At 39.9% G+C, this 13111-nt stretch overlaps 1 protein-coding gene across 1 annotated transcript in view; it reads right to left on the bottom strand.

Annotated features, from left to right (window-relative positions):
* The window catches only part of CNBD1 (cyclic nucleotide binding domain containing 1), a 302000-nt gene that overhangs the window by 113994 nt on the left and 174895 nt on the right, over window positions 1-13111 (bottom strand). The window contains exons 4-5 of the mRNA XM_029913352.1: window positions 12644-12789; window positions 6594-6751 (exon numbers count right to left, since the gene is read on the bottom strand). Coding sequence (XP_029769212.1) covers window positions 6594-6751; window positions 12644-12789 — 304 coding nt within the window. The remainder of the gene's footprint in view (window positions 1-6593; window positions 6752-12643; window positions 12790-13111) is intronic.

Raw genomic sequence — 13111 nt, 5'->3', positions numbered from 1 at the left:
GGACACCCAAAATTCAGTATAATCAAAACTAGAGTCTACTTTGGGCCTGAACCTATGTGTGTCTCCATTTCCCAATCTGTAAAATGGAGGTAATACATACCTCACAGGAATGTTGTGAGACTAATTTCATTAAAACGTGAAAAGGCTTCACGTTCCTATGGTGAAAGGTGCTATAGAGGCAAAAATTATCATCAAATGTTTTAATATTTTGTTAAACATTAGGGCCATGTTTTGTAGCATCAGTTGGTATGCGTTCAAAGTTGGGAAATAATATCTCCTCTGTGCTTTAATATACTGCATAACACACTGTAGCTGGATGCTTAAGTTACAGCTAAGAAAAACAACCTTCCATGACAGCCATCTCCAACATTTTTGAAGCTGACTGACAAAGAGAAATTCAATTAGTACCTTGAAAAGCACAGACAGGCATTAAGTGTATATCAAAAGGTTTCCAAGAGGAGATAAGCTTCTTTATAACTTCATAAATGTATGATGTCCTACTTCAAAAGGATGCATCTTGGGCCTGGTCTACACTAGGACTTTAATTCGGATTTAGCTGCCTTAATCCGAATTAACCCTTCACCCGTCCACACTACAGAGCCAGTTAATTCGAATTAAAGGGCCCTTTAAATCGATTTCTGTACTCCACCTCGACGAACGGAGTAGAGCCTAAATCGATTTTGTTAATTCGAATTAGGGTTAGTGTGGACGCACACCACCGAATTACTGTGTTTAAGTTAATGGGGTAGTGTGGCCGCACACCACCGAATTAATGTGGTTTAAAACCGAATTAAGGTGCTTAGTGTGGCCGCGCACAATCGAATTTATACAACCTGTTTCCCAAATTCGAATTATCTAAATTCGGATTAATCCTGTAGTGTAGACATACCCTTGCAAGCATAAATCTCGGGGGGTTGGTAGGCGCCCACCCGCAGTGCCAGGTTTACAGTGGCTCTATGGAGCCGGACCCATGCTCAGAAGGAGCCCCGGCCCGTTCTGCTTGCACTGTGCCCCGAGACCCTGCTGGCTCCCCCGGCCCACCACTTGCTCCTCTCGGCCTGCCCACCAACTGGCCAAGGGCTCCTCTCTGCCCCCTGCCCACACACCCCTGCTCCTCTCAGCCCCCTGGCCAGACCCCAGTGCACCTCCGGCTCTGGGCAGTCTCTGCTTCCTACCACCTGTGGGGCCCCACCTGTCTCCCCGAAACTGAGCCACCTGGGACTGATGCAGAAGCCTGGCCAGTCTCAGCCAGGTGTTTGTGTGTGTGGGGGGGAAGACAGTGTGGAGGACTTGACTGGTCCCCTCCAGGCAAGTGCGTCTTGAGGGACCCTGGCCAGGGCAGGTCCTGGCCTGGCTGATCGCGCCACTCCCGAGGAGATGGAGCGATTCCCAGCCCTGGGACCGGCCCTGGGACCAGCCCTGGCTGTGCTGCTGGCTCAGCCCAGCAGACACAGTCGCCTCCCCGCATGGCCGGTGAGCGTGGCTGGGAGGCAAGGGTTAGGGGAGTGGATCTGTGGGCAGTATGGGCGGGTGCTGGGCTGTGAAGGGGTGGGGAGGATCTGTGTGTGTTGGGGCACTAGGGAGTGGGGGTTCTGTGTGGGGGGTGCTGGGCAGTTGTGGTGGGGCTGTGGGCAGGGGTGGTGTTGTACAGGGTGCTGTGCTGGTAGCACAGGGCTGGGCAGGCCACTGTGCGTCTGGTAACTGCTGTTTTGTAAATAGTGCCCTCGCATTGGGCAGAGCGAGGCCACTCCTGCCATGCCATGCCCCATTGCCACTGGCTGGCTCCTCACTCCGGGGACTGACCTCCCCGTGCCATGCTCCATTGCCTCCATGGGGGCCCACAAATATGTTTGGCGCCAGGCCCACAAAAGGTTAATCCGGCCCTGTTAATCTGTAGCAAGGAAAGCAAATACTAGATAAAAGTCTGTTGCACTACACATTGAAACTAGTACTCTAAAATTAGTTCAGCAAAGTCGTTACCAGAAGCAATGGTTTTATTTAATAGAGGCCTGACAACCAAACCATTTTTATACATAAATAGGTTGGTTTTGTGAGCCATACATCTGGGAGTCTAGCTTATGAATAAGGGAACTTTAGAACAAATGGTCTCTCTCCTGTTGTTCATAAACTCCTGACAGCAACAGTTCCTTTACTCAGAAGTCAAATGAGTAGAGTGCTAAATATTTCTTTCTTCTTGATAAGTTACTCTGGGTGAAAATACACTGAAATGGAAAGACCTGTGACAAAACAGACTGAGAACAAACACGCCTATCATAATCAGTGGGAAGCTATCACATTCTCCATGGTCCACGTCACACTTGTTTCAGATTTATATTGGGACGTTATATAAGTTTCTGATCCACTTGACAATAGCCAAATGAAGTTTCTTGTTAGTAAACAGTGACAATCTTGAGGGTCCATGCATAAAATGCACTGCCTAAAGGATAAGCAATGATTGTCATTTAAATAATTAACAAAGTACAATTGTTGGATTGGGTGAGTGGCATGATACTTTACCTACAGTGACACAAAGGCCTAGACTGTCACCAAACACATTAAAGGGGTCTTTTCCTAATATTCTGAAAAAACAGTTGGCGCACCTGTGGCAATCTGTCAGAAAGATTCAATTTAGAGTGGACAGAATAAGGGAGAATTGATCTTGCCTCCCTGCCATTCTGCTCAAGGTCAGTTATTTTATTCTAGTGGGATGGCATAAGGAATTCTGAATGACTCCTTTTTGCAAGGCATCAACTCTAGATCCTGAAGGCATTTGTAATTCATTCATTGTTTGTTTTGATGAGACAAGCAATATGAGAGAAAATATACTTAAAATGCTTGAAAGGTAAACCTAATAGCCTCAATCCCAGCAGGCTGATGTAAACTTCTTGTAAGTGATTGTAAGTGACAAGACAATCCACAAAAAATCAAATAACTTCCCCAAACCTCTAAGTGCCAATCTGAATGATTCACCTATACAGCAAGGAGGACAGGAGATTCCAATTTTCTCACAAATAATTTTCATATTATTCCCGCAACACTGACAGTATAACTGCAGTATAATTAACTCAGTTTACCTTCCAGGGTCATGCATACAATTATAGCAATACCAAATGCTGCTGTATTAAAAGATCTATCACTTTTTTCTTAAACAAACCTCTAGATTTGAAAATTTAAATACCTCATTGCACTAACTCACATACAAGCATACTGAACAACTGGTAGGCAATCTTGTCAACTGGTCACTTGGGAAGAACATTTTATATGACAAATTTGCCCTAAACCAGTTAGCTCCTTTTTGTGAAATAGGTAGAAAAGAGAGGTTAAACTTTCACATGTAATTGCATGGTTTATATAACTTGGAGTAACAAATAATTCATTAAAAAGGGAATTGTGCAGAAATTTAGGGTAAAAATTTCAAAAGCCCCTAAATCTCCTTGAAAATCAATGAGACTTAGACATCTAAGTTCTTAAAGCACTTTTGAAAAAGTTCTCCTCAGTGTATGATGTGGAAAATTAAACAATTTTGTTACTTTGAGAAACAAATAGAAAAACATCTTATCTCAAAATTATATTTTAATGAAAAAGCAAGACTATGCCACAAGACACACAAGAGAGATAAGTTTACCTGTTACAAGTTGTAATCGAAATGAATTGCTTGAATTGTCAGCTGTCTCAAAAAAATCTTCAATACAAATTCTTCAAATGGAGCATCTGCCAACACACTGTGTATATATAGCTGGGGCCTCAAACATGCTGAGCACCCTCAGCTGTCATTGACTTAAACTGGTGTGTCAGTGCTCAATACCTCTGAAAATGAAGCCCTTAGCTCCTGATGACCACCTAATAATCCCTATTAAGGGAAGTGATTATTCCCCTCTATTCGGCACTGGTGAGGCCACACCTAGAGTATTACGTCCAGTTTTGGTCCCCCCATTATAGAAGGGATGCGGACAAATTGGAGAGTGTCCAGTGGAGGCAACGAAAATGATTAGGGGGCTGGGGCACATGACTTACGAGGAGAGGCTGAGGGAACTGGGGTTATTTAGTCTGCAGAAGAGAAGAGTGAGGGGGGATTTGATAGCAGCCTTCAACTAACTGAAGGGGGGTTCCAAAGAGGATGGAGCTCAGCTGTTCTCAGTGGTGGCAGATGAGAGAACAAGAAGCAATGATCTCAAGTTGCAGTGGAGGAGGTCTAGGTTGGATATTAGGAAACACTATTTCACGAGGAGGGTGGTGAAGCACTGGAATGGGTTACCTAGGGAGGTGGTGGAATCTCCATCTTTAGAGGTTTTTAAGGCCCGGCTTGACAAAGCCCTGGCTGGGATGATTTAGTTGGTGTTGGTCCTGCTTTGAGCAGGGGATTGGACTAGATGACGTCCTGAGGTCTCTTCCAACCCTAATATTCTATGATTCTATGACATGGCCACTTTGAGAGAGCACAGAACCATCTGAAACTGAGTAGTGAATATTACCTGATGTATAGAATAAGATATGTTTAAACATGAAAAATTCTGCCACTCACATAAGTATTCATTGTCCGGCTATACTGAAAGAAGGACAGGAGACATCTGATGTGGTATTAATCAGGCTGCAACTTTATTATTAGATGTATGGGACAACCTAGCAGTGCAGGTAACCCCATCTTCATTCCATAATTAACTGGAGGGCTTCCACCAGCTCCCCCTCTTTTTCCATCCAGGTCCCCCCAGCCAATGTATTGCTGGGACATTCCCGTCTACCCCCCCATAGGAGGATGAAGGTGGGCTATAAGAAACAGGGGTTGGCTCCCTATTGTACCTATCATAGGAGTCCCTAACCCCACCCTGTTTCATTCCTTTAATGAACATCTCTTGTTAAGTCCTTTTCCAAGCCATTTATCCCGTCACTGTATACCTTCCCTATTGAGTACCTTCACCGGACAGCTGCCCCACACTTATATAATGAGTTGCCACATACAACCTACCTTGCCGCGCATGAAAGTCCTTCCTGAACCCGCTGTGGGGAAGGCAAAAAAACCCCAACTCCATCTAGGCCAATCAGGTGGTGAGGGAAAAATTCTTTCCCAGACCCCCCTAAAAAGAGGCAGCTAGCGCACTGCCCACAGCAGGACTTGACCAAGCCTGGTATTTTAACAACTAAAGGGGAGTGAAGGTGGGTGATGCCTCAGCCTGCTCCGTGTAAACGGGGGCTTCATGCAGAGGGCAGCCCCTTTTAAATCCTTCCATCCTTCCAAGGGATGAGTCAGCATCACCACGCTGGCCCCTTATCACCTTTTGCAGCAGTTTTCCTCTTCTCCACCCCACCCCCAGCCACAAAGCACTGTTCCCTTCATTCAGCCAGCCAGCCAAATTCTCCTCCCCTCCCTGCTTAAAGGTGTGATGCACTCAGTTTATTTAACACAAACTAAACTGGATTATTATAAGGTGAGCAGCAGACAAGTTGCCTAATATTTTCCATGATAAAAGATTCTATGCACTAAATGAGGCAGGCATCCTATGGAAAAAATAGTGTGTGATCATGTAATTAAAGATTGTATCAGAATGATTATGAACAACAGGGCAGAATTAAGGTTTGCACAGGCAAACTAAAATCTGGCATTTTATAACTTCAAGGGCTTGACTTTCAAACCTAAACAATTTTATCGGGTATTTTTTGTACGTAATAGATAGTATATTTGGAGCCCTCGTCAAAAATAATCTGACACTGCAACTAGCAATACATGATGGCATTGTTATACTAAGGAACTCTCCTGCCTGGGAATGTCCTAAGTTTAAATAGTTTGACAGAAATTTCATCATCTGGAATAACACAACTGTAGTCTTAGATTTACCACTGAACCCTAATCACTTTATTCTGGGAGATTTGTCTATTCACCATGACATTATAACCAACAAAGTAAAATAAATGAGTTTTGTGTGCTTTGCTGATCACAAAGAAATGAATATTTATAAAACAGAAATCATCAGTCAGCGACTGGAAATTAGTGACCTATCTAGAATAGAAAAATATCTTTCAAAATATTGGATAATATTGGTACTCTCAGTAACTTCTGAATTAATTCCAGAAGTGTTTATAAGTGTGTATTTGCTAGCGCATGTATGTGTACCATCCTATGTACGGTGCAATCTTGTTTATCCAAAGAGCTAAGGGGACAGCCTATCCCTTTGGGTACTCAACATTTGGACAACCAGGGGTTTACTGCTCCACAGACTTTGAACTCTATGCTTCAGGAGCCAACACAGTACTGTCTGGTTTCCTCAAGGCCAGCCAGCTAAGAAGCAAACAGTAAGTCTATGGCTGTGCTGAACTCTCTCTTTGTATGTGTATATCTACATATATAATTATATTGTTACATAATATTCACTTATATAAAATGTATGGCACTTTATAGACAATTAAAAAGACCTTTCCCTGCCCCAAAGAAAAGAGCTTAAAGGTAAGTTGAGCAGAGTGCATCAAAGGATAACAAAGGGGAGGAGCTATTTTATGTACCTGAAGAAATGACAAAATTCCTTCTTGTATCAATATAAACAACCTAACTAGCTTTCTCTATACTGTTAATTATTTCAATAGAGTATCTCTACATAGCTTACCATTGTTCGGCCTAAAAAACCAAACATAGTAGCTTGACTAGTAGTTGACATTGCTACACATGATGAATCAAAGTCTTCTCCAAGCATTCTTTTGTAACACCTTGCTTGAGGTCTAGAAGAGCCTTTCAATATGGCATAGAAACCTTGATTTCCAACAACTGAAATTAAAAACAAAACACGACTTTCATTTCTCAGTCTATTATAGATTGTTTAACACATATACTGGGCTCCCTTCATTTTAACATGATCTTTGTGTTGTTTGCAATAATAATAAAGTTCCTAGACATTACTTACAAAAATATACAAAGAAAAATAATTCAAACTTAGAAAAATATCTAGAGTATGAATATCCATAACCCGTGTGTGGTTTGCAAAAGAACTAATATTCTCTCATTTAAAAAATAAACCAAATAAAAAAAATCAAACAACAAGAAGTGAAGTGCATAGAGGGGTCTCTGAGGGAAAAGTCAAGAAACCTACACAGTATAGTACTGTGCTACTGCTATTTTACAGCTATCTAAGAATAACTGGTCCATCTGTTTTTGACAGATAGTCACAGCATCCTAGACAGTAGAACATTCTAATCAAGCAATAGGGCTACTTCTTATTTAAGGACTGACATTCTTATTTAAGTCAGGTAGCATACAGCAGCAGCTCTACATCATAATGCTGGGAATCATTGCACAGATATATTATTTTAATCCTGATTATGTTTAAATGCTTGTTTTTATTGAGGTTATAAACTAAGTGTTTCATTGCACTGACAAGCAGTCTCCCTTAATGCAATCTAAGAGCAAAAACTTTGGGGGCTCAAATATTTAGAATATTTAACACTTTATACAAAAATATTAAATCAAAAGTATTTTAAATATAATTTATTATAATTTGTAAATTTAGGAAATGCACCTATCAGACTTCTCTAAGTGCAGGTACAAAGCATACTTTAAACAACTAAACAATCTCAATTTAGTCCAAGGTAAGTTAAAGGACTCCAGTTGGGTCAAAGCATAAAGCTAAGGTAGGCACCCAGTTCTCACATTTGGGGATTCCTATCAGCATCTGGATGTCTAAATACCTATTTTAAATGCCTGTGTGCCAATTTGAAGGACTAAATGCAGATGCTCATAGATGTTATGGAGTACACAGAAAGCTGTAATGACTTTAGGGTTTCACAGGCATTTAGGTTGTGCCATTTCACTTCTAGGCTTCTCCATTTCTACTTTTGTACCCCCAAAAGCACACACAACAATCATTTTGCGACCACTGAAGCAGAAGATGAAGCACTGTTTGCCAGCACCATAGTCTGTATACGGCTTTATCAGCCAATGCAGTAAAGACTAGGTTAGGTCCCCATTAATCACAGTTGGTAGAGAAACACCACTAGTGTCCCTGTTGGGTTGAGACAGTAGTGTTCCTTTCCCACCTGTCTCTTCTTATACAAGCTGTAATTCTTTAATTTAATTTTCTTGCATCATGAACTTGTTTACTCTCATCCACACGTGGAGCAGCTCTCATCTGAGTAGTTTTGTGGGGCAAGAAAGTAAAGAGGGGGCTAAGTCATCCACAGATGACCCTGCACTTGCTGCCAGTTTAGAGAACCACAAAGTTGTCCCACCAGGGGAAAAATATTTTCTTGCCCCGTAGTCTGTCCTCCTCATAGTTCTGTCTGGCAATGTAAATGAACAAAATTTTTCCTCTGTATCTAACCTCAGAGAGCTGTTACTCCATGTTTTTTTGCCATGTCAAGCATCAAATTTCAGAAGTTGAAGGATGCAGTAACATAAAGAAACAGAAAGACCTCGCTGGCTGAAAATGGGCACTATGACCCATGAGACAGAGGACTTTTAGTTTTTCGAACAAGAATTCCCAAAATCTTAAATGGAACAGATGGCTAAAGAGATAGCCTCTCCACCCCCAAGGATACCTGAAAGAGACTGGAACAAAGGACAGTAACCACAGGGGATGAGAGTGATTGCTGGACCCAGACTAGAAGGAGACTAGTCTGTAAAAGGAAGCCTATTGGAACTGGTGAGGTTTTATCTGTATTCAGTTTTCTTAGACATAGACTTGCGTGTTCTATTTTACTTTACTTGGTAATTCACTCTGTTCTGTCTGCTACTACTTGGAACCACTTAAATCCTACTTTCTGTATTTCATAAAATCACGTTTTACTTATTAATTAACCCAGAGTATGTATTAATACCTGGGGGGGGACGACAGCTGTGCATATCTCTCCATCAGTGTTATACCCTGTATAAGCTTTATACAGGATAAAACTGATTTATTTGGGGTTTGGACCCCATTGGGAGTTGGGCATCTGAGTATTAAAGACAGGAACACTTCTGTAAGTTGCTTTCAGTTAAGTCTGCAGCTTTGGGGCACGTGGTTCAGATCCTGGGTCTATGTTGGAGCACAGGGCTCTTTAAAAATTCCCATGGTCCTTAGCCACTGTTAATACTCTATGGAATAGCTGAGCAGCATGTCCCAGAAGGCACTCACTAAAACACAGTTAAGCAATTTGCTAAGTTCAGAGAGAAAACATGACTGATGGCAGAAAAGCTGCTGTGTGAACATAAACCACACTGTGTTACTTGTAACCAATTAAGCTGACCGTGCCTCTTTGGATACGTCATCATAGTTGTAGCTGTAATGCAGATTAGTCCCACCAGCACTCATTGTCAAGAAATGTGTATTTCAATCAGTCCTAAATACCCTTTGTTCCGTTCCATCCATTACACTAATTCAACCCCCATGCACCACAATTTTTCACCCTCTTTGGTGTTGACATTCTTAAAATATTTTTAGATGATTGAGTTCATTTAATCTTTCCTCATAAGTCAATCCCACAAACTCTTAATCATTTCTGTTGTTTTTCTCCAAATTCCCTTAAATTTGTAAGCATCTCTGTGACATTAAGATGCCCATATTTCTATGCAGTATTCTAGGTAATACCTGAAAGGCAACACTCTGTCCTGAGACATGAAGTGACTGCATTAACAGTCCAAAGTTGTATTACCATATCCTGCTGCAAGCTCGTGTTCAATTAGTTGACCACTACCACCTCATAAGTCTCTTTTAGCATTACTGCTTTTCCAGTGTCTCCGTCCCGTACGAATATCTTTGTTTTGGAGTATTTTTGACAAGAGGTAATAATATGCTATATTTCTAGTGCCAAACCTCATTTTGTTATACATTTCTAAATTCTCAAAGGTCTTTCGTATTAGTTCTTCTCTTGATTAGTGCCCCTAACACCTCTTAATTTTGTATCTGCAAATATAAAGCCAGATCCTGCCACCTTTATGTTGAACTCATTGGATTACTCACCTGCTTAAAGTTATGTGTATGCATGAGTCTATCCAGGATCAGAGCCTACCTCCACAAGTATTCCCATTGAAACCAAGTCAAACCCTAATCACAAAGTAACAATTACAAACCCTTTGGTGAAAGAGCCATCGAGAGATCTCTCTTCATGTATGTGCAAAGCACACACTCAAATTTGAAAAATAATATGTCTATATTCCTTAAAATACATAGAATTACCAAATGTTAAAATCAAAGGTAATCTTTTGGGGGTCATTATTTTCTTTTGCCCATCTACTCAGTAAGTGACATATAATCTCACAACTGCTATATTTATTATAAGTATGATTAATGCAGAACAGCAGATATTACAAAAAAGTGTAATAAAATAGTCAATTAAAACACAATAGTTGTGAACCCTTAGAAAGTTAACAGGACTGTTAGCAATACATTAACAGGTCTTTGGGGCTTTATACAGCACCCACTGATGTCAATGGGAGATGTGTCATTGATTTAATGTATGCAGTACAGGTCCCTTGATATATGTCAAAGTTCTCTGATAGAAATAAAAAAATATTGCACCTTTAGTACTTCCAAAAAGATACCGGGAAAGCAAATTAGTGTAGAATCCCTTGTTATAGAATTTGTTAGACTGTGTAAAAAAAAAGAATGGTTTTCCTGAACTGTTCTCTGAAAGATAATCTTCTGAGATTAAAAACATGTCTGGCATGTATTAATTGTATCGAGTCTGTTTTACTTAGTATAAAATCATTTGAGTGTTTATTTTTGGGTCATAGCACACGATTAGATTGAGAATGTTGCTTAGCCATGTTCAAAGAACTGGAAAAGATTGCACATTGATGCAAAGCAGCTTTGTCTTTAAGGCAGTATGTGACAGGCTGAGTCATTAAGATTAGCTTTTATCTCATACACAGCTTGGTGATCAGCAATTTTAGCCACCATTTTACACCACATTGTGATTTTGAATTAACTGTTGCAAAATCAATAGGGCACCCAATCTAAAGTAACATGAATGTCCCAGTGACCAAGATATGTACAGTAATTCACAGTGAAGACCTCGATTCTTTCAAATTTGTATAGTGAATCAAGATGCCAATTTTCATGACTATCATTTGAGTCACTAGCTTTGACTTTAAATTTGTCCTATTCATTATCTCTACATCATTATGCAAATATAGTTCCTGCCTGCACACATTCTAGTTCAGTCTGCCTGTTAATTACACAGCAATGCTGTAATGTAAGCTGCTTGGTTCTGAGTTCCATCCTTTGATTTCCATATTCACTTTAGATGCATTATTTCAAACATTTAAAGGACGATTGGAATGCAACGATTAAGAATAAATGGATCTGTTGGATCAAACTGAGGCCTACTGTTAGACCTGTACTGGTACAATCCTATTGCTAACCTCTGATATACAAGACAGTATTACAGGAGGATATGAGTTTTAATTGTTCTCTCTCTCTTTTTTTTGGTACAGTGGGTAGTCTGAGGAACGCATGTGCCAAAAGAGTTAACCTAGCTAAAGACAGCATGCTTTATATATATAGATCACTACTTTATTGTAGGACAGCTAAACAAAGTATTTATTAGCCAATTACTTCTAATTTTCACACCTCTACTCACTCCCAAAAGGGACCTCTCAATTTTTTTTTTTTTTAATTAAGCTTTCTCCTCTCACTCTTGTTTTGTGGAATGAATACAGACCAAGAGATTATATTTTATTTTATGTATTATCAGACCCATGCCACAATAAGGCTATATAACATTAAGCACCATTGCGCTGACGATAGATAACTCAGAGTGATTTGCTTTCATAATGTATTTTACAGCAAGACTGTCCCCTCACTAGAATACATCATAAGAGCAGCGGCACTTTGTATTATCCATCACCAGAGCAATGGCGCTTGGTGTTATCCATCATAAAAGAAATGGCACTTAATGTTATACATCAAAGCGATGGTATTCTGATGATGTACAATACAAAACAGCATGCCTTGATGACATGGCTATAACACAAGGTTGGTCTAATCTGGAAGAAGCTATTAGAAGTTTTTGAAAATAAAAACTTCATGAACTTTTAAAAAGTCTAATCTGCAGGGATTTTATATTAGTATCTCTCATCATATAAATTACAATAGGTCTTTTGGAATTTTTACTTCTCAAGGATTGGAGAGAATCATTAGTAGGAATGACATTTCTCACTACAATATAGTTATAGGAATAAAAACAATTCCCTAATATATAGGATTAGAAAAGGGTCAGGTTGGGCATCCAAATATTGAGGCACCTAATATCACTAGTCTCTGTTTAAAATCTTGGCTAGTATTTCTGATTTGTAGTCACTGAATACTGTTCAGAATCTGCAGGTCCTGCTAGAAGCAGATTTCTTGCAGAAGGATACAACAAACACCCTTGTAGGTTTCTAGTATGACTAGAACTTAAACATTGTGCCTAAAATTCACTCTAAAAATGAAAAAAAAAACCTACCTTTTCCCAGAATTTTTTAATATGGAAATTTATTTTCCTCTCAAAGCATAACTAATCTACCCTGGACAGCACCTTCACAGTCTTTTAGAACGACAAGAATGTGTCTCATCCCAGAAGCATATCCCTAACAGACTGCGATATATGCAAAGATACAGAATATATCTGTTTCAGCACCCGGAAAAGCAATCTATTTGTATTTTATAACCAGATAAGAAAATCATTACAACAGATACATTGCTACCTGTGCTTCCTTTTGCCCAGTATTCCTTGATGGTACACATGCTGAGTTCCTTCAGTTCTTCATCAGAAAGCTGAGCCCTGATGTCAGGAATGAGCTTCATCATCTCATACACTGTGTTATGTTCTTTGACAGATCTTAGAATGGGGCTGCAAAATAATTTATTAATATACATCAGGATGTAAAGCATGTGGGAGATTCGATCTATATAATTTGCTATCTAGTCAAAATCATTTATTGTTTTGTTTGCAGATACGTTTGAATATCAGACATTACTACTGCTACAGAGGTCCACTGTGCCTTAGCTAGCATTGATTTTAACTATAGTTAACACAATACTGTTTTCCAGTTCATCACACTTTTCTTTACATTAGGCATAACCAATTCCATTGCAACTACTATTTAACTGAGATGCTCTACACTGTAAATGTATGGTCTTGGGCCATAAGAATATTATGTCACCATATAACA

This window comes from Terrapene carolina, unplaced genomic scaffold (genome assembly GCF_002925995.2).
Source record: "Terrapene carolina triunguis isolate 2854851 unplaced genomic scaffold, T_m_triunguis-2.0 Scaffold58, whole genome shotgun sequence".
In the NCBI taxonomy this organism is placed as follows: Eukaryota; Metazoa; Chordata; order Testudines; family Emydidae; genus Terrapene; species Terrapene triunguis.
The sequence above is the reverse complement of the archived record's forward strand: the minus strand, read 5'-3'. Positions and strand labels throughout refer to the sequence as shown.